This window comes from Mobula hypostoma, chromosome 10 (assembly GCF_963921235.1).
Source record: "Mobula hypostoma chromosome 10, sMobHyp1.1, whole genome shotgun sequence".
Taxonomy (NCBI): Eukaryota; Metazoa; Chordata; class Chondrichthyes; order Myliobatiformes; family Myliobatidae; genus Mobula; species Mobula hypostoma.
This window is the reverse complement of record NC_086106.1, coordinates 44,978,146-45,000,357: the sequence shown is the minus strand read 5'-3', so window position 1 is coordinate 45,000,357 and position 22,212 is coordinate 44,978,146. Positions and strand designations below refer to the sequence as shown.

Below are 22,212 nucleotides of genomic sequence, written 5' to 3'. Positions count from 1 at the left end.
TAAGTTCTGAATATGTCTTTACAAATTTCTGGGTTTTTTTCAGATGATGGAGCAATAAGATCTCAATACTGTATGTCTTTACAATGTTCGGGGGTTAATTCCATTTTACCCGTCGACTAAAGAATAAAGAAAGGCACTTGCAGGTACTGGGGCAACTTGGAAAGTTTGGGTTTGGAGACGGAATGGTGTTACGGAATCTGCACGGGAAAGCTGCCTCGCAACGGTGGTCTGTGAGCCCCCTGTGAATCCGGATTGCTGACCAACCCTTGGAGCTCTCAGAGTTCCGCTGACATCGGTGAGCGGAACGCGGCCACTCGACATTGCCCATGTGTGAGGATTAGGATATAAACCGTAGAAAATCCGCGGCACTGACAATGACATGCAACGCCATCTGATTTTATATTCCGGGAGCAGTTCAGCTATTCCAAATCCCCACTCGACTGAAACACCGAGTGTCTGAACCTTGGGTATTTGGGGATGAGCATCATAGAACAGAGTACTGTGAACTACATGCCATGTAGCAAACTTTAACCGCTCACCAGTACATCAGCCACCCCCTAAGCTTTCCCTCAGACTTTCAGAGCACTTTCTGGGACACACATCTCTGGAATCGAGATGCGAGTCCCGTTGTTGATATCCCACAGTCCGACGGAAAACTACACTAACATAAGAAACAAGCCTCTTACACAGCATTACACCCGGAACGCTTCCAATTCCTCAACAATTTAGAAAGCAAATCCGCGTACGCGTACGTATATCTAGATGCACACCAACATCCAGCGGCTAGCACATATTGTACTCTATGCGTAGTTGCCCATAAGTACACAGATACATATTTACAGCAAAGTGAGACCTGCCTCACTTATTAGATCATTTTCCTTTTAAGATGGTTTACTTGCCAACGCTGAGCTAATCTCGTTACACGAATAATAAAACACGACAGTGATGTGCGCATACCATCATTTACATGCAGTACCTATACACAGACAGGTATGGCTGCAAACGATTGTCTCCACCAGCCAGTAAAAAGGAAGCTCTTCTGGTTATAATTAGTGATGACAGGAGCTTCACTCGTTCTTGTCTGCAGTGGTATTATTGGCTAGACTTTGACAGACAGCAAGTCTCGCTCTCCATCAGCGCCCCACTTGACAGTGAAGAGATGCACGTTTGGCTAGAGGTGCAGACGGGAGCGCGCCATCCGCTCAAAGGTTACCGCTAGCTGGAATGGGATTCAGTCTGGGGCTTAGAAAGTATCCGACCGGCCTCCCAGTCCAGCTGCCCTCTGTATTCGGGCTGTGCACCCCGCCAGCGCTGGAAGGTGGGGGTGATGGCGCTCAGTTCGAGGGCGCATGCTTTCTCCGTGGAATTTCTAGTGGGGAATCCCCTGAAGAGAAACCATGAAGACACAAGGAACGGGAAAGTGAGAGGCCGGCGCAACGACATGCGACATCGGCCCGAGGAACCGAAGTACGAGGACGACGAGCAATCTGGTTAGTCTTCTACACTGATTATTGATGCAACTGACTTCAACACACATCACCAACGAGAGCTTTCCTCGAATTTACTTTCCATGATCTTTGACTAAACCTGCAAAGGACAATAACTACAATTCAGGAATAATTAAAAACTACTTTTTATTTCGTTTAAATACATTTATAACTGGGGTCCAGAGTATTCCTTTCTGCTTTTCAGGCGTATTTGATTGTTTTATGTGCAAATTTTTGATTCGTGGTTGAGTCGACATTCGTACGGCGCTTTTCCGCTTTCGGCTTTTTAGCGTGCAGGCACCTCCTAGAAATGCGAATAGATTAACAATAGAAATTGATGGTGGTTCAACTAGACTGGCACATTCATATAACAGACACAAAGATTGTCTCGTGACTACGAATGGGCTCCGTTTCATTGTGTGGAGAATGCTCCTCAGATCCGCACTCCGTTTGAATTACACCGTATAAAATGCATTTTGTTTTAGTTTACTACTGTGTGTGTGAGTGAGCGAGTAAGAGAGAGAGTGAGCGTGTGGGAGAGAGTGTCTGTGAGAGAGTGAGTGGGAGAGAGGCAGTGAGATCCACACTCCGTTTGCATTACACTATATAAAATGCATTTTGTTTTAGTTTGCGACAGTGAGAGACAGAGTGAGAGAGTGTGTGTGAGAGAGTGTTAGAGTGTGTGTGAGAGAGAAAAGGAAAGTGAGAGTGCGCGAGAGTATGTGAGACTGTATGAGATCGTGAGAGTGTGTGAGCGAGTGAGAATGTAAGAGAGAGTCTGAGTGTGAGAATGAGAAAGAGAGAGCGAGAGAGAGTGAGTGGGTGTGTAAGAGGGAATGTGTGCGCCAGAGAGTAAAAAAAGAGAAAGAAAGTGTCGGGGTAGGTCAATGAGTTCGCTACTTCGGGAGGTCAATGTAAAGGCGTGTGAGGCGGCCGGACGGGAAATGAGCTGGTGACGGCCTTCATCAAAGTATTATTCTTGGTATCTTGCAGTGGAGGCGAAAGCAGAAGGTCCCAAAACCCAGACGTCCCCCTCTCCCAGGTCATTCGGCGGTGACTTTGAAGGTCCACAGGTAGAACTACAGGGGATGGATCTTTGGAAGAGCTTTCACGAGATAGGCACTGAGATGATCATCACGAAAGCTGGCAGGTGATACATCGGCTCTACACAAGACGAGCTAAACTTTTCACTTCGTTCGTACACTCGGGATAGGTCTTTAGTGTAAAGCGTAAACAACGAAAACTGCTTTTTTTTAAGAGGCGTTGGCCTTAGGGAAAATTTGGACAGCAAAACAAAAAGAATCTCGCTTGGGTTAATTGAAGATCCGCAAGATATAACAGCGGACCCAGTTCCGCCCAGTATGTAGTTTGCTTGACTGGAGGTTTATTTAGAGCTTCGCATTTACTGGTTGAATAAACTTTTGATTTGGAAAGTTTATAAATATCTGCAATTTTGTAAATGGAATCCAGAAAATTATATTAATATCAGATATTTACCACGATGCAGCTTTCTCGCCTCGATCTAAATTAAAAACAAGGCCACTGATTTGTGGTTTTCAATTAGGGAAAGTTAAGATTTTAACATAAAGATATGGATTTATTCCCTGTTGTCATTGCAAGCAGCGTTGGTTACAGATCGCAGCATCGGCGAGGCGGGTTCTTCAAAATGCCTTTGACATTTTGTTCATGCTCCGCACTCCGTCCGTCTCTACCTCGGTAAAGCGGGTGAGAGTGGACATTCAGTCTAATAGTGTCAATTTCTGCACAGGCGCATGTTTCCTGCCATCAGGGTGAAAGTCGGAGGTCTGGAGCCCGAGCAGCAGTATTACATCGCCATGGATATTATCCCCGTGGATTCCAAGAGATACAGGTACTCTTCATTGCATCTCCACCGGTTCGGTGACAAACCGGTACCTCTAGAAATCACGACACACACGGATAGTACAGTGGGCATCCTTTAACTCCCTGAAGCAACCATTCAGCAATTAACTCCAAATGGAACTTTTCCAGCAAGTACAGACGACTTGGCGAGTTGATTCTATATTTTGCTAACAAAACAAGATTCGTTTAACTATACAATGTTATCATCATTATGTCCCGCGTTTAAATGATGCAGCCGATCATAGTCAATCCATGACCATGATTGTACCTGATAAATTTTGTACGGACGTGGTTTGCCATTGGCTCCTTCTGGCTAGTGTCTTTACAAGACGGGTGACCGCAGCCATTATCAAACCCTTCAGGGATTGTCTGCCTGGCGTCAGTGGTCACACAACCAGGACTTGTGATATTCTCCAGCTGCTCATAGGATCGGTCATCTTCCATCAGCTCCCATGCCTTCACCTGACCCTGATACGGTCGGGGGGCTAAGCAGGTGCTACACCTTGCCCATGGGTGACCTGCCGGCTAGCCGGGGGAAGGAGCACCTGACTCCTACTTTGGTGGAAATATATCAGCTCTTTGCCACCCAAGGAGAATATGACATTAGTTAAAATTAAATGAGATATAAATTGACAAGAGAATACATAATATAAGTTCAGGAATAGGCCACTCGGCTCCCCAGTCCTACAACATCATTTAATGCTGAGACTCCCCAGACCACAACTCCTCTTCTACGCCAGATAGAGTGGACAGCCAGTGCCTCTTCCCCAGGGCACCGCTGCTCAATACAAGAGGACATGGCTTTAAGGTAAGGGGTGGGAAGTTCAAGGGGGATATTAGAGGAAGGATTTTTACTCAGAGAGTGGTTGGTGTGTGGAATGCACTGCCTGAGTCAGTGGTGGGGGCAGATACACTGGTGAAGCTTAAGAGACTACTAGACAGGTATATGGAGGAATTTAAGGTGGGGGGGGTTATATGGGAGGCAGGGTTTGAGGGTCGGCACAACATTGTGGGCCGAAGGCCCTGTACTGTGCTGTACTATTCTATGTTCTATGTTTTGCACAACCTTCAATTCCCAAATCTTCCTATACACTACTTTTTTAAAGTACCCTGATGAACAAATGTCCACAAACCTCTGAGATATAGGGGAAGAGAGATTCACCGTTCTGTGAAAAGTCCACACATCAGTTTTACAGGATCACGGAGCACAGAACATTACAGCACAGTATGAGGCCAAACCAGATGCCAATCTGACTAATGCCATTAGCCTGCACCTAACTCATTCCTCCCCGCTTACATATTAATCAAAAATTGCCATCACACACTGGCAACATGTTCCAGCCACCTACCACTTTCTATGTAAAAAGCTTCCCTCACAAATATTCTTTAAACTTTCTGTCTCTCATCTTAAACCCCTACCTCTATTACTTGACCTTTTTACCCTCTGAAAGAGACTCTGAATACCTACCTAGCTCTCCCCTAGCTTCGTAAACATGTCGCAGGATTACCTCAGCCTCCAAAACACAAGGGAAAATGACACGTTTGTGCAATCTCTTTTTTAGAGCGAGGCAAAATCATAGCAAGCCTCTTCTACACCCTCTCCAAAGTCTCAACATCCTTCCAGTAGTGTGGTGACCAGAAAGTATAGGAACAGAATTAGGCCATTAGGCTGATCCACTTCTGCTCCATCATTTCATCACAGCTGATCCAATTTTACTCTCAGCCCCAATCTCCTCCCTTTTCACTGTATCCCTTCATGCCCTGACCAATCAAGAATCTATCAACCTCTGCCTTTAAATATACAGAAAGACGTGGTCTCTACAGCTGCTTGAGGCAAAGAAACATAGAAACATAGAAAGCCTACAGCACAATACAGGCCCTTCAGCCCACAAAGCTGTGCTGAACATGCCCTTACCTTAGAACTAGCTTGGCTTACCCACAGCCCCTTATTTTTCTAAACTCCAAGGATTCCACAGATTTACCAGTCTCTGGCTGAAGAAATTCCTCCTCATCTCCATTATAAAAGGAAATCCCTGTATACTGAGGCTGTGTCCTCTGGTCTTAGACTCTCCCACCAGAGAAAACATCCTCTCCACATCCACTCTCTCAAGCTTTTCACTATTTGATGGGTTTAAATTAGATCATCCCTCATTCATCTGAATGCCAGTGAATACAGGCCTAGAGCCATCAAACACTCTTCAGATGAGAATCCATTCAATCTTGGAATCATTTTCATGAATCTCCTTTGAACCGTCTCCAGTTTCTGTATATCCTTTCTAAGATCAGGGGTCCAATACTCCAAGTGAGGATTCCCCAGTGTTATATAAAGTCTCAACATTATATCCTTGCATATATATTCTAGCCCTCTTGAGATGAATGCTAACATTGAATTTGCCTTCCTCAGCACACACTCAACCTGCAAATTAACCTTCAAGGAATCTTGCACAAGGATTCCCAAGTCCCTTTGTGCCTCAGTTTTTTTTTTGTATTTGTTTCCCCATTTAGAAAATAGTTCAACCTTTTGACTTCTTCTACCAAAGTGCATGACCATACACTTCCCAACAGTGTATTCTATATACCATTTCTTTGCCCATTCTCTGAATCTGTCTGTCCTTTTGTATGCTCCCTACTTTCTTAAAACTGCTTGCTCCTCCAGCTATCTCCATATTGTCTGAAAACTTTGCAACAAAGCCATCAATTCCATCATCAAATTATTGACATATAATATAAAAAGAATCGGTCCTAACTGAGACCCTTGTGGAACACCACTAGTCACTGGCAGCCCTCCAGGAAAAGGCTCCCATTATTCCCACTCTTTGCCTCCTGCTTTATCCCTGCTGGAATCTTTATTGTTATACCGAGGACTCGTAGCTTATTAAGCAGCGTCATGTGTGACACCTGCTCAAAGGCCTTCTGGAAATCCAAATACTGTACACAACATCAACCTGATTCTCCTTTGTCTATCATGCTTGTTATTTCTTCAAAGAATTCCTTCAGATTTGTCAGGTAAGATTTTCCCTTGAGGAATCCATGCTGACTACAGCCTTATTTATCAAGTGCCTCCAAGTACCCTGAGTCATCATCCTTAATAATTAACTCCAATGCCTTCCCAACCACTGAGGTCAGACTAACTGACCTAAAATTTCCTTTCTTTCCCTCTCTCCCTTCTTAAAGAGTGGAGTGACATTTGCAACTTCCCAGTCTTCCAGAACCATTCCAGAGTCTAATGATTCTTGAAAATCATTACCCTTCCGCCACCTGCTTCAGAACTCTTGGGTGTATACCATGTGGACCATCTAGTCTAGCAGATAAGTCATTGTCTACCTTCAGACCTTTCAGTTTCCCAAGAAACTTCTCTCTAGTTATGGTACCTTCACACACCTGATGACTCCTGATATCTGAAACTCCCACCATACCTCTAGCATCTTCCAGAGCGAACACTGACACAAAATACTTATTCAGTTCATCTGCAATTTCATTATCTCCCATTACTACTTCTCCAGCATCATTTTCCAGTGGCCTGATATCCACTCTCATCTTTCTGAAGAAATTTGTGGTATCCTTTTTAATATTATTGGCTAGTTTACTTTTGTATTCCATCTTAAACTTCTTAATGACTTTTTTAGTTGCCTTCTGTTGGTTGCTAAAAGCTTCCCAATCCTCTAACTTCCCACTAATTTGTGCTTGGTTACATGCCCTCTCTTTAGTTTTAACTTCTCTTGTTAGCCATGGTTATGTCATCTTTCCTTTGGAATACTTCTTCCTCTTTGGGATGCATATATCCTATACCTTCTGAATTGCTTCCAGAAATTCCAGCCATTGCTACTCTGCCATCATCCCTGCCAGTGTTCTTTTCCAATCAGGTCTGGCCAATGCCTCTCTCATGCCTCTGTAATTCCCTTTACTCCACTATGACACTGATACATCTGACTTTAGATTCTCCTTCTCAGATCTCAGGTTGAATTCAATCATATTATGATCACCTCCTCTGATGGTTCTTTTACATAAAGCTCTCTAATCAAGTCTAGTTCACTAAACAACACCCAATCCAGAATAGCTGATCACTTAGTGGGCTCAGCCATGAGCTGCTCTAAAAAGCCATCTCACAGGCACTCTGGAAATCCCCCTTCCTGGAAAGCTGCACCAACCTACCTGCCTTCGAAGTCCCTCTTGACTATTGTAACATTACCCTCTTGATACTGCATTTTCTATCTCCCATTGTAATTTGTCAGTCGCATCCTTACTACTGTCTGGGGGGGTGGGGGGGGGTCTGTGTACAACTCCCATCAGGGTCTTTTTAATCTTGCAGTTCCTTAGCTCTATCTACAATAATTCAACACCTCCAACCCTATGTCATCACTTTCCAATGACTTCATTTCATTATTTTATCAATAGAACATCAATTTATTATCAATGGAACAATGCCCTTCTGCCGTTCTGCCTGTCCTTTCAATACAATGTGTCTCCTTGGACATTAAGATCCCAGCTATAATCTTCTTTCAGCCACGATTCAGTGATGACTGCAACATCATACCTACCAAGCTGCAAGTTCTTCCACCTTATTCCGTATACTACACGCATTCAAATACAACACCTTCAGTCCTATATTCATCCTTTTTGATTTTGTCTGCCTTTTACATTGCAACTCATCCTGTTGACTGCAATTTTGCCCTACCAACAGCCTCTCCTCACTATACATTGCCTCTGTTTGTAAACCAGCTTCCTCATCTTCAGCACTATCAACTGCCTTTCCTACGATACTTCTTGCATTGAAATATAGATGGTTCAGGACGCTAATCACATTGTGCTCAACCTTTTGATTCCTAACTTTGTCTGAGGTCTTACCAACATCTGCCTCCACAACCCCTCCACTATCTGTTCTGGCATTCTGGTTCCCATCTCCCTGCAATTCTAGTTTAAACCACGCCATGCAGCATTAACAAATGTTCCTGCTAGGAATGTTCCAGTTCAGGTGCAAACCATCCCTTCTCTATAGGTCCCACCTTCCCTGGAAGAGAGTCCAAAGATCCAAAAATCTTATGCCCTCCTTCCTACACTGACTTGTTAACCATGCATTAAACTATAAAATCTTCTGGCCTCACTAGCACATGACAGGGGTACCAATCCTGAGATCACAACCGTGGAAGTCCTGCCCTTTAGCTTAGCACCTAACTCCCTGCACTCCCTATGCACATCCTCATCATTCGTCCTATCCATGTCACTGATACCAACATGGTTCATGATTTCTGGCTGCTCACCCTTCCACTTAACAATGCTGAGGTCTCGATCTGAGATATGTCAGATCCTGATACTCCAGAAGCAATATAAGATGCAGGAATTTTATTCTCGTCATGGAACCTCCTGTCCGTTCCCCAAATTGACGAATCCCCAATCACCACAGCATGCCCCTTGTCCCTCCTTCCCTCCTGAGTAACAGAGGCAGACTCAATGCTAGAGACCCAACCACCGTGACTTTCCCCTGTTAAGTCATCCCTCTGGTTAGTATCTAAAGTGATGTACCTATTGTTTAGGGAGATGGGCACAGAGCTACTCTGTAAACCACTTTCACCTTCCTGGCTGTCACCCAGCCTCCTGTATCTTGCACCTTGGATATAACTACCTCTCTATATGTCTAATCCACTAGCCCACCAGCCTCCCAGATGATCCGGAGTTCATCCAGTTCCAGCTCCAACTCCTTAATGCAGTTTGTTAGAAGTTGCAGCTAGATGCACTTCTCGCCGTTGTAGTCGCAGGGACACTGGAGATCTCCCTGTCTTCCCAAGAGGATCATTTCACTATCCTGCCTGGCATCTCTACTGCCCTAACTGAGCAGATATAAAGAAAAGAAGGAAAATCCCTCAAGTTTGAGCTTTTCTTTCCTTTGCTTTCTCTGACTGGAGCTTCTCTTCACTGAGGTTTTGAAGAACTAAAGCCTGAAGATCACCACTGTGACTGTCCACTCAGACGATGGCCGCCAAGCTTGTACTTGCCTTCCTTTCCAAACAATCCCAAATGCCAAATGATGGCTGATCAAAGTCCATGCTGACCCATTTAAACTGCCTAGTCCCATCGACCTGCACCGACACCATAGCCATCCATATCTCTACTTTCCATGTACCAAGTAAAACTTCTCTTAAGTGTTGAAATCGAACTCACATGCACCACTTGTACTGGCAGCTCATTCCACACTCCCATGATCCTCTGAGCAAAGAAGTTTCTTCTCATGTTCCCGTTAAAATTTCACCTTTCACCCTTAACACTTGACCTCTAGTTCTAGTCCCACCAAACCTCAGTGGAAAAAGCCTGCTTGCATTTACCCTATCTATACCCCTCATAATTTTGTATACCTCTATCAAATCTCCCCTCAATCTATTCCGTTCCAAGGAATAAAGTACTAACCTATTCAATCTTTCCTTACACTCAGTTCCTCCATTCCCAGCAACATCCTTGTAAATGTTCTCTGTACTCTTTCAAACTTATTTACATCTTTCCTGTGGGTCAGTGACCAAAGCTGCACACATTTCTCTGGATTAGGCCCCACCAATGTCTTATACAACTTCAACATAATGTCCCATCTCCTGTACTCAAAACTTTGATCTCTGAAGGCCATTGTGCTAAAAACCGTTTTTGTGACCCCATCTACCTGTGACACCACTTTGAACGAATTATGGATTTGTAGTTCCAGATCCCTCTGTTCTACTGCACTCCTCAGTGCCCCAACACTTGCTGTGTAAGACCTACCCTGGTTGATCCTCCCAAAGTGAAACACTTCGCACTTCTCTACAGTTAATTCAATCTGTTATTTTTAAGCCCATGTTTCCAGCTTGTGCAGATATCGCTGTAACCTTTGTGTCATCTGCAACTTTGCTGATCCAGTTAACCACATTATCATCCGCATCATTGATGTAGATGACAAACAACAAAAAACCCAGCACCGATCACCGTGGCACTTTACTAGTCACAGAGGCAACCACCTACTACCACTTTCAGGCCTCTCACACAATGCCAATGTCTAATACAAGTTACCATCTCATCATGAATACCAAGTGACTGAACCTGTCTGTCCAATCTCCCATTGGGATCCTTGTCAAATTCAAAGGCCTTGCTAAAGTCCATGTAGACAACATCCACTGTCTTTCCTTCTTCACCTTTCCTGGTAACTTCATAGAAAAATTCTACAACATTCATTAGACACAAAGATGCTGACTATCCCTGTCTATCCAAATATATATGGTCCCTTAGAATTCCTTCCAATAACTTTCTCACTGCTGATGTCAGGCTCACAGGCCTATCATTTAGAAGTTTATTATCAGCTAGCATCCAATTTTCTAGTACCTCATCTGTCACTATGGATGATTTCAATATCTTGTCTAGGACCCCTGCAATTTCTACTCCCACGAAGTCCATGGGAACATCTTTTTCTAGCCCTGGGGATTTATACACCCTAACTTGCCTCAGGACAAAAAAAAATCTTCCTTCTCTGTAATCTGTATGGGGTCCATGAGCTCATTGCTGCTTTGCCTCATTTCTATAGACTGTACCCGTCTCCCAAATAAATATACAGATGCAAAAAAATCTATTTGAGATCTCCACCATCTCCCTTGGCTCCATACATAGATTACCATTCTGACTTTCCAGAGGACCAATTTTGTCCCTTGCAATCCTTTTGCTCTTAACCTAACTGTAAAATCCCTTTGGATTCTCTTTCATCTTGTCTCTTTAGGGTGACCTCAAAGCCTTCTTTTAGCCCTCCTGATTTCTTTCTTAAGTGTTCTCTTACATTTTGTGTACTCCACGAGTACCTCATTTATTTGTACCTGTCTGTACTCTTATGCACCTCTATTTTTTTTCTTAACCAGGACCTCAACATCTCTTGAAAACCAAGCTTCCCTAAACTTGTTATCTTTACCTTTTATTCTGACAGGCACATAGAAGATTTGTACTCTCAAAATTTCATTTGTATAGACCTCCCACTTACCAAGTACACCTTTGCCAGAAATTAGCCTGTCCCAATCCACACTTGCCAGATCTTTTCTGATACAACCAAACTAAGATTTACTCCCATTTAGAATCTCAACCCACAGACCAGAGGTATCCTTTTCTATATTTACTTTGAAACTAATGGCATTATGATCACTGGATGCAAAATGTTCCCCTACACAGATCTGTCTCACCTACCCTGTCTCATTCGCTAATAGCAGATAAGATATAGCACGCTCTTTGAAACTTCTATGTACTGATGAAGGAAACTTTCCTGAACATATTTGACAGACCCTATCATATCTAGTCCTTTTACGTAGTATGGAAAGTTAAAATCATCTATTATCTCTCTGCCACTGTCAAAGAACATAATGCAAGCTGATGATACACGTTATCTTCGATAGATGTCATCGTCTGCATTATCTGCATGGGAAGCCGCTTAGCTGTGTCTGTCTGTGGAAGACTGAGAGATGGATCGTGACAGAGACCGCCGGCCAGTTAACGTAATAATACGTTATCAGCGCTGACATATAATACAGCAGTAACTTCTTTTCAAATCAATTTACTAAGTGCGTACGCTTAGGTTTAAGATGAGTCACTCTTCTATGTACTGTACATTGCTCTAGGAAACGTACAGAATCAATAGTGGCCAGATGGATTGGGAGTCAATAGCATTGTTCTCTTTCGAGCACTGAAAGTTAAAAAGAAGTTTGCGCAACATTTTGATACACAGTGAACATGTTTCTGGTTGGCGCAGATGTTAGGGAAATCGCGATAAAAAGCCCTTTCTGATCTGGAAAATAGCCGTCATAGAAGCCTTCTACATGGGGAATAGAGTGGGTACGAATGGGGCACTTTTTCAAGACTTGTACATATGTATGATGTTGGCAGGTATGTGTACCACAGTTCGCAGTGGATGGTGGCTGGAAATAGTGAACACCCTTCGCTGATACCCCGAGTGTACGTCCACCCCGACTCGCCAAGTTCAGGGCAGTCCTGGATGGAACAAGTCATCAGTTTCGACCGGGTAAAACTTACCAACAACGACATGGACCAGAAAGGACATGTAAGAGTTATCGTCATTTCAGAAAGGCACACCCCTCCCCGAAAGGCACAGTCTGAAGCAGTGCGGCGAACACTTGCCCACACTAATCTTCTGGCCTGCGTGAGTGTGGACTGCACGCGACTACCTAGATAACAGTGGCATGGCCCAAAATTACACTTGTGGCACATTCAATAACACATTTCCACCTCACCCCAGCTGTCAGTTTAATGGTCAGTGCACTGCGGCAGTCGGGCTCCCATACCGGTTTGCGGATTTGGGCTGGGCTAACGAGAAGTGGCAGCGGGTACATTCCCCAGACTGAGCAGAACCCACACCAACACGGTAAAGAGGGGAGTAGTTCGGATGTCAACTATCACGTAGTACATGTTAACACTTACATTACAATTCAGTTACGCATTACAACTCAAGGGAGACTTGTTCAAAGATCAAAGGTTCAAAGGATCATTTTATTGTCAAAGTATGTATGTACAATACAACTCTGATATTCGTCTTTTCCCGATAGCCATGAAATAGAGAAAGATCGGGAGGGGGGTGCTGTTGAAAGAAAATGCGTCAACACCTTCACCCCCCAGCACGAATAAGAAAAAAACTCACAAACCCCCAAAATCCCCCACCCCTTCCCCACAGAAAAATCAGTGACAATAACAATTCCCCCACCCCTTCCCCACAGAAAAAAAGTGACAGTAACAATCCCCCACCCCTCCCCAAAGAAAAAACAGTAACAATAACAATCCCCACTCCCTCCCACAGAAAAAAAAACAATGACAATAGCAATCCCCCACCCCTTCCTCACAGAAAAAAACAGTAACAATCCTTGGAGCGACGGAGGATGCGAGGTGAGCGGTCTATAAGATGATGAGAGGCATTGACTGTGTGGATAGTCAGAGGCTTTTTCCCAGGGCTGAAATGGCTAACACGAGACTGCACAGGTTTAAGGTGCTTGGAAGTAGGTACAGAGGAGATGTCAGGGGTACGTTTTTAATCAGAGAGTGATGAGAGCGTGGAATGGTCTGCCGACAACGGTGGTGGAGGCGGATACAATAGGGTCTTTTAAGAGACTCCTGGACAGGTACATGGGCCTCAGAAAAATAAAGGGCTATGGGTAACCCTAGGTAATTTCTAAGGTAAGGACATATGCGGCACAGCATTGTGGGCTGAAGGGCCTGTATTGTGCTGTAGTTTTTCTATGTTTCTATAGCAATCCCCCACCCGTTCCCCACAGAAAAAAAACCAACGGTAATAACAATCCCCTCACTGACAGAAAAAGAACAGCGACAATAGCATCAAAATCCCCAACCACCACCCCCGTCCCTCACACACACAAAGAACTAACAGATCACTCACCCGCCAAACGGCTACAAGAAAGAAAACACTGAAAACTGAAGGAGAGCAGTATAAAGTACAGTCCAACATTCACATAAATCTCAGCATATCGAACACAGCTTTCCGTCAGTATACGTGGAGAGAAGCAGAACGAACTCAATCCTTCCCTGAAGGTTGACTATCACGCCGGCCCGAATTGTTGTGAGACAATGTTTCTCTCATTCCCACCAGATCGTCCTGCAGTCCATGCACAGATACCGGCCGCGCATCCATGTGGTGCTGAAAGAGGCTGACACGGATATCTCTGCAGATCATCATCTTCCGTTCCACGGATTACACACATTCACATTCACAGAGACGGAATTCACCACTGTGACAGCTTATCAGAACCAACAGGTAAACGATGGTACTGACAGGCTGGGGGGAGGGGTGCAAAAGAGGGGGCAGCGGAGAAAAGGGGAAAAGGCTGAGGGGAAGTCTCCTCCCGTGTAATGACCGAATTCTTGATACGACCTAATTGCGTACATTGCATTAGCTTGATTATAGATTTACATGATTATGTAAAACGACATCATAATTCTCGATCGTTTGTTATTTACTGGCATTTAGTTTCCCGATGCAAAAGTTCTTTGAATCCCAGATGAAGCCCTGCCCTTCCGCCGCAAGTCCCAGATAGTTCCGAGTGTGGCTTTTAACCTCCAGCATTTAAATCAACCTATTGCAACCCCGTTCACTTTCCTTATAGATCACCAGGTTGAAAATTGACAGAAATCCTTTCGCCAAAGGTTTCAGAGATCCCGGGAGAAACAGGTACGCACAGTCCCGATCTGGTGAAATCCTCATTTCAACGATTTAGAATTCAACGATGTTGTAGGATATTATCTGGCAGCTTCTACAAAGATGAATAAACATGAAGTGAGATACTGGGAGATGATAGGTAAGACCAGGTGAGCGGGAAGGTGGGTGGGGGAGAGGGGGATGAAGTGAGTTGCTGGGAGGTGATAGGTGAGACCAGGTGAGGGGGAAGGTGGATGTAGTAGGCTCATGAAGTGAGACACTGGAAGGCGATAGGTGAGACCAAGGTGAGGGGGAAGGTGGGTGGGTGGGATGAGGGGGGAAGAAGTGAGAAGCTGGGAGGTGATAGGTGAGACCAGGTGAGGGGGAAGGTGGGTGGGGGTGAGGGGAGACGAAGTGAGACACTGGAAGGTGATAGGTGAGACCAGGTGAGGGGGAAGGTAGGCGGGCGGGGTAGACGGGAGATGAAGTGAGAAGCTGGGAGGTGATAGGTGAGACTAGGTGAGGGGGAAGGTGGGTGGGACGGGGTGATACAGTTAGACGCTGGGAGGTGATAGGTGAGACCAGGTGAGCGGGAAGGTGGGTGGGTGGGGTGAGGGGGGAAGAAGTGAGAAGCTGGGAGGTGATAGGTGAGACCAGGTGAGGGGGAAGGTGGGTGGGGGTGAGGGGAGACGAAGTGAGACACTGGAAAGTGATAGGTGAGACCAGGTGAGGGGGAAGGTGGGCGGGCGGGGTAGACGGGAGATGAAGTGAGAAGCTGGGAGGTGATAGGTGAGACCAGGTGAGCGGGAAGGTGGGTGGGTGGGGTGAGGGGGGATGAAGCGGGACACTGGGAGGCGATAGGTGAGACCAAGCGAGGGGGAAGGTGGATGGGTGGGACGGGGTGATGAAGTGAGACACTGGGAGGTGATAGGTGAGACCAGGTGAGGGGGAAGGTGGGTGCGGCAGGCTCATGAAGTGAGAAGCTGGCAGGTGTAGATGGAAAAGGTAAAGGGCTGAAAAAGAAGGAATCTGTTAGGAGGGGAGAAGAGACCATAGGAGGAAGGGATGGAGGAGAGGCATCGGAGGGAGCTGATAGGCAGGTGAGGAGAAGAGAAACAGTAAGGGGGGAGCCAAAATAATAAACAGAAAAAGAGAGAAGGATGATAGGATGGAAGGTGAAATTACCTGAAATTAGGGAGATCAGTGTTAATGCTGTCAGGTCGGAAGCTGCCCAGGCAGAATATGAGGTGTTGATCCTGCAACCTGAGAGAGTGTCCCCACTGTCACAGTAGAAGAGACCATGTTGGAATAGGAACAGGGAGTGGAATTAAAATGGTTGGCCACTCGGAAATCCGATCTGTTGCGGACGGAGAGTAGGTGCTGGACAAAGCGGCTCCTTCAACCTGAGCCATGTCTCGCTGAAGCAGAGGCCGCCTTGCTGCGATCAGTAGATGACCGCGGGAGACAGATAGAAGTGGTGTTAACTCAGCTGCTTGGGAACCTGAATGGTGATGAGGGAGGAGGTGAGTGGGCAGCGGTAGGCATGTGTTGCTGGCAGGGAGGGAGATTAGCCGGGGAGGCCAAAGGGACAAGAAAATCACAGAGAGACCGAACCCTGCAGGAAGGGAGGGTGAACATGCGATTGGTAGTAGAATTCAGTTGAAGATGGCAGAAGGATGTGTTGGATGTGTAAACTTCTGGGATGGTAGGTGAGGAGAGGCTGGTTTCCGTGATGTCCTGAGTTGTGTTATCAGGTAATTTGCGGATAATGAAAATGATGACAGTAATTGGAGATTTTTGAATGCAGTCTATTTCCCAAAATACTTGTGATTCTAAGTGTTCCAGAAGAACTGCCTTGGATACCCGGATATTTCCGCTCTCGTTGTCTAAACTGTCCTCTTGCAATTAGGGTTGGTCTGGAGCGAGGGGTAGACAGCTACACCGGGAGACCCACGAACTGTCGGCCATCCCTGAGTTTTCAGGCATTTGGGATCCAAAGGCCAGGTGTGTGCAATATTTCTGAATTCATGGACTGCTCGTGCGTTAAATCAAATGTTCAATCTTTTAACGAGAATCTGCCTCTTCCATCACCTCCCCCGTCGGTATCAGATCACCCAATTCCGGGCTACCTTTCAATTGCGTGAACATTTTCTCTGCAGCCGTTTGCTCCGAGTACCCGTCTGGGAGACCTGTTAGAGGAACACGCTCCTTTCTGAGTTCCGAGCTGCATCCGACCTGTTCACCGGGGCTGCTTCACTTCAGCATGGGGTCCCTCGCAGTAACATCCCGAAATACCGCCCGATACAGCCTGGTGTGTGAGAAGGATAGCCCAGAAGCGCAGCGTTTCACCCTGCCGGCCTGCGACAGCTCATCCCCTGGTCCTTTGGTCACACAGAGAGCTCCAGCGCTCATGCATCGTGTCCCCTCCATGTCCTCACTCACGGTGCTGACTGGGAGAGTTGGAGGGGGCAACGGACCCGGCCTGCAGTTCGCTCCCAGTGTGCTTCTCTCTCGCCTGATGCAGCCGGCAGGTGCTGAGGCTCAGCCGAACCTCAGTCCGTATGGCTCGTACAACTGGTGTGCGCGACGCCCGCACTCTCTCTGTGGACACAGTCTGCCCGCACCTTCTGGACTGCTGGCAGACCCATTCAAACTGGCAACGCAGCGTACCGCAAGCTATCAAAACTTCAGAACAGGCAAAACAACCGATTGGGTCCAGACTGTCAACCACTGCCTCTAACGTGGAGAGGACATAACTGGGAGAGCGGCAAATATCCGCTTGTTCCGGGAACGAGCGATTGGAGATACTTTGAGACTCTTCCAGATGGAGAAGGAGCGGTGATTTACTGATGGCTGTGATTGGCTTTTGCCGTTAAAAACAAAAGTGCATGCAATTTTAGAAGACGTTGAAACAGCTCAGATGGATTGATTGCGATGTAGTTGTCTGGTTGACCGGTCCCCCCCGGGAAACCAGCCACACCTACTCGATCTGAACGTTTAACTTTGGACGGAGACAAACGGGAGACTTCTATTGCAAGACAGGTTTCACATCAATTCTCCTCTACGCTTTATAGTGCAATGTGTTCCCTCAAGAAAAATACTTTGGAAGGTGAGAACCTCAGCCCGCCTCTGTTAATTGACAGCGGTGAAACATCGGGGCAGACCGCAACACAGCTATCTGAGCACCCGTTAGTCCGGCGCTCGCATCCGAAATATGGAGCCAGGTTTCAACACAAACACCTTTAAAACATGGTTTATCAGACATAGATTTCTAAAAGGGCTGTATGATAATTCTGAACCTGATATTTTAATGCTTTATGTGGATTTGAATATCAAATCTAACAGCACTGAGTTTGTGAAAGGATCTCGGGGCGTCGGAGTTCAGTTCCGGGGCCGGTTATAAAGAGTCTCTATACATCCGTCCCTTGGAATGCACCGGGTTTCCCCAGGTGCTCGGGTTTCCTCCCCGTTAACTGGTCATTGTAAATTGTCCTGTGGTGAGGTTAGGGTTAATCAGGAGTTGTCGAGCGTTGCTGGGGCGGAGGGGCCGACTCCGGGCTGAATCGCTCAATAAAGGAAAATTGAACACGAGCGCAGCATGTTGGAATATTTCTGTTGATTTGATTTGTCCATTGGTTAGAATCCGAATCAGAATCATATCACCTCCACATGTTGTTTTGCGGCAGCAGTGCTTCGCAGCACATTGTAATACAATTATAAATTACACTAAATATATATATCAAAACAAACTAAATAAGTGCTGCAAGAAGAGAGGGAAACCATGGTTAACGCATAGTAGCTGGTGGAAATGTTTGAAAGGGAAGTAAATCTATGTATTGATATATAACCACTTTTGCACAAAACAATCCAACCAAAGCGGTGTTTAGAGTCTAGTATCCTTCAAAAGGTCAAAAATGCACTTAAAACAACTTTTTCCATGAACTTGTCAGTCTGCAAATGTCATCACCAACAGCAATTCCCACTGAACTAATTTATCACAGCGAGACTGGTGGCCTTGAAGTGACACGCCATTGCGGGAATCTGCAGAAATGCTCACAGCAGAAGGCGGCACCGATCTGGTCATTGAGATGGTCGTAATGCAATGCATTATAATAACTCACAAGGGAAAAGTCATCATCCCGCCCCACACACCCCAAATATGTTCGATACATGAACTCTCACTCAAAACTGTCTCATTACCTGGCAGATTAGTACAATGTCCGAGATTTACTCTATACCAACCTGATGGGCAGACTGTAATGAAAATATACTTGATAGGAAATTCTTTCCATTTATGGAAGGAAGCAATGCTTTATCTCTCTATGACTTTTAATTATTCGAGTGTAAGTTTTTCATATGAAACCCCACTGGTTTCCTTCGCTGCGTAAGTCTGGGGAATACACACTCCGGCAACACACATCAAAGTTGGCAGGCCAGGCAGCATCTTTAGGAAGAGGTACAGTCGACGTTTCAGGCCGAGACCTTTTGTCAAGACTAACTGAAGGAAGAGTGAGTAAGGGATTTGAAAGTTGGAGGGGGAGGGGGAGGTCCAAAATGATAGGAGAAGACAGGAGGGGGAGGGATAGAGCCAAGAGCTGGACAGGTGATAGGCAAAAGGGATACGAGAGGATCATGGGACAGGAGGTCAGGGAAGAAAGACGGGGGGGGGGGGGGGATCCAGAGGATGGGCAAGAGGTATATTCAGAGGGACAGAGGGAGAAAAAGGAGAGTGAGAGAAAGAATGTGTGCATAAAAATAAGTAACAGATGGGATACCAGGGGGAGGTGGGGCCTAGCGGAAGTTAGAGAAGTCGATGTTCATGCCATCAGGTTGGAGGCTACCCAGACGGAATATAAGGTGTTGTTCCTCCAACCTGAGTGTGGCTATATGTTTACAGTAGTGGAGGCCGTGGATAGACATGTCAGAATGGGAATGGGATGTGGAATTAAAATGTGTGGCCACTGGGAGATCCTGCTTTCTCTGGCGGACAGAGCGTAGGTGTTCAGCAAAGCGGTCTCCCAGTCTGCGTCGGGTCTCGCCAATATACAAAAGGCCAGAGAAAGCATATGATTAAATGAATTACATTTATAAATCTTAACTAAAGGGTTAGTAAAGAAAAGGGGGGGAAAGCAAAAATTATAATTAAACAGCCAACTGTGCTGAAGCTGGAGCTGAACTCTTCCCAAAGTCATAAATATTCACCAATCCACAGTCGAATCACGGTGCCCCGCCGGGTCGAATCCTACCACCGGTTCTCTCTAGCGTCTTCTCTCTTCCTCTCCCGCCGAACAAAGGACCCAGCTCACATTCCAAAGCCCCCGTTATCTCCAACCATAACCCAAACATCGCTTCTACAGAAAGACCATTACATTAGCAGTGAAGCCTTTCCCAGGGCGCTGCACCTATCTTATACTGAATTGTTTCCAGCACCAGTGAGCATGTATTGCAACATAAACCTGCTGGCCCATGATGACTGCAATAATGAAATCTGTGGGGTCATTAATTATTGGACAATTCTCAGCTGCTGCATAATCCGATATGACAGTGTGTACTTCGTCAGGGTTGGTTCTATTGTGGCCAAACAATTATTGAGAGGTTTCTGTGTCTGTGCCATGCCAAAACAGGAATTATAAACTGGTGTTGACTGCAATTTAAACTGGAATTTAAATGAAATGGAGAATGGTAATCAGTGGTGAGCTGCAAGTGTTGGGACACTCGCTGTTCATTATGTATATAAATGATTTGGATGTAAATGTGCCAGGCTTGATCAGAAAACTTGTGAACAACACATAGTTTGAAGGTGTTTAGTATAAGATAGTGTAGAAAGCTATCATAGATTTCAAGGGGATTCTATTCAATTAAGGACATGGGCTGAGGAATGGCAAATAGAATCCAATACAGACAAGTGTGAGGTAATGCGTTCTGGAAGGTCAAACCAGCATAGACATGCTATGAATCGTAGGGCACTAGGGAGTATAATGGAACAGAGGGGCCGAGTGGTACAAGTGCATATTCATTGAAAGCAGCTTCACCTGTCAGCAGTGTGGTGAAAAATGCATTCAGCCTTCATCAGTTCAGACACTGTGTGTAGGAACTGGGACGTGGTGTCACAGGCATAAACATCACTGGTGAGGACCCACTTGGTGTCACAGGCATAAATATCACTGGTGAGGACCCACTTGGTGTCACAGGCATAAATATCACTGGTGAGGACCCACTTGGTGTCGCAGGCAGAAATATCACTGGTGAGGACGCACTTGGTCTACTGTGTACAGTTAAGGGCTCCTTTTTAAAGGAACGATGTGGCTAAAGTGGAAAGAGTGCAGGGAAGATTAATAAGGATTTTGCCAGAGGGCCTGAGTTATAGGAGGAGGTCAACCAGGCTAGTTCCTTTTTCCTTAGAACTTAGGAGACCAAGGGGGGAACACAGAGAAATATTTAAAATGATGACAGACATTGATAAGGTGGAATCCCCCATGTAGGGGAGTCAAAAACTTGGTGGCATAGATTTAGGGTAAAAGAGGAAGTATCTAAAAGGGATCTGGGTGGAGACTATCTCATGTAGAGGTTGGTCAGTATTTGGAATGAGTTGCCAGAGGAAGTGGTTGACGCAGGTACAATGGTCTCATTTAGAAGCTCTTGGAGAGGTATATGGAGGGTGCGACTTGGAGAGGTATATGGAGGGTGCAACTTGGAGAGGTATATGGAGGGTGCAGCTTGGAGAGGTATATGGAGGGTGTGACTTGGAGAGATATATGGAGGGTGCGACTTGGAGAGGTATATGGAGGGTGCGACTTGGAGAGGTATATGGAGGGTGCGGCTTGGAGAGGTATATGGAGGGTGTGACTTGGAGAGATATATGGAGGGTGTGACTTGGAGAGGTATATGGAGGGTGCGACTTGGAGAGGTATATGGAGGGTGCGGCTTGGAGAGGTATATGGAGGGTGCGGCTTGGAGAGATATAGGCTGGATGGTGGGAAATGGAAACTAGCAAGATGGGTACTGTGCTCAGTGTAGACTCATTGGGCCAAAGGGCCTGTTTCAGAGTCAACGACTCGAAATGGTATTTTTTATAAACCATTTTCAAGTCTTAAAATATCCAAATCATCTTGTGGAGATTTTAACTACATTCATTGGCATAGTGATTATCAATACACCTCAACATAATAATCTGCAAAGTTCTTTGGGATATCGGAGATGTACATCTTGATCATTTCTGTATCATGTGCTAAAATATTGTTAACATAGTTAAAATGCAGTCCAAAATCATCCCAGCTTTCAGCGTATTACAATGCCAACTGCATGTTTAATTGAATTCAAGTGAATGCAGATATCTTAAACTCATGAAAAGAACTGCAGTAGTGAAAGGCTTGGAATTCCTTCCTTCCCTTTATTTGAGTGAATAGTCTTAGAGAAGGTTTGTGAAGAACATTGGCACCAAGAAAGAACAAAGTTCAAAGTTCAAGTAAAATTTATTGTCAAAGTGCATGCATGTCACCACATACAACTCTGAGAAACTTTTTCCTGTGGGCATATTCAGCAATCTATAGAACAGCAACTATAAACAGGATCAATGAAAGAGCAAGTAGAACATAAAAGACAACAGACTGTGCAAATGTAAATATGAATAAATAGCAATAAATAACTAGAGCACGAAAAATCAAAACAAAGATTCCTTATAGTGAGATCATTGGTTGT

The 22,212-nt window shown here is 45.4% G+C and overlaps 1 protein-coding gene across 1 annotated transcript in view; it reads left to right on the top strand.

The window, feature by feature from the left end:
• The first annotated feature begins 1,327 nt into the window (after positions 1 to 1,327).
• The window catches only part of LOC134352529 (T-box transcription factor TBX22-like), an 83,882-nt gene continuing 62,997 nt past the window's right edge, over positions 1,328 to 22,212 (top strand). The window contains exons 1-8 of the mRNA XM_063059794.1: positions 1,328 to 1,490; positions 2,481 to 2,637; positions 3,256 to 3,357; positions 12,240 to 12,414; positions 13,969 to 14,133; positions 14,483 to 14,547; positions 16,424 to 16,518; positions 16,674 to 17,180. Of these exons, the coding sequence (XP_062915864.1) occupies positions 1,328 to 1,490; positions 2,481 to 2,637; positions 3,256 to 3,357; positions 12,240 to 12,414; positions 13,969 to 14,133; positions 14,483 to 14,547; positions 16,424 to 16,518; positions 16,674 to 17,180 (1,429 nt within the window). The remainder of the gene's footprint in view (positions 1,491 to 2,480; positions 2,638 to 3,255; positions 3,358 to 12,239; positions 12,415 to 13,968; positions 14,134 to 14,482; positions 14,548 to 16,423; positions 16,519 to 16,673; positions 17,181 to 22,212) is intronic.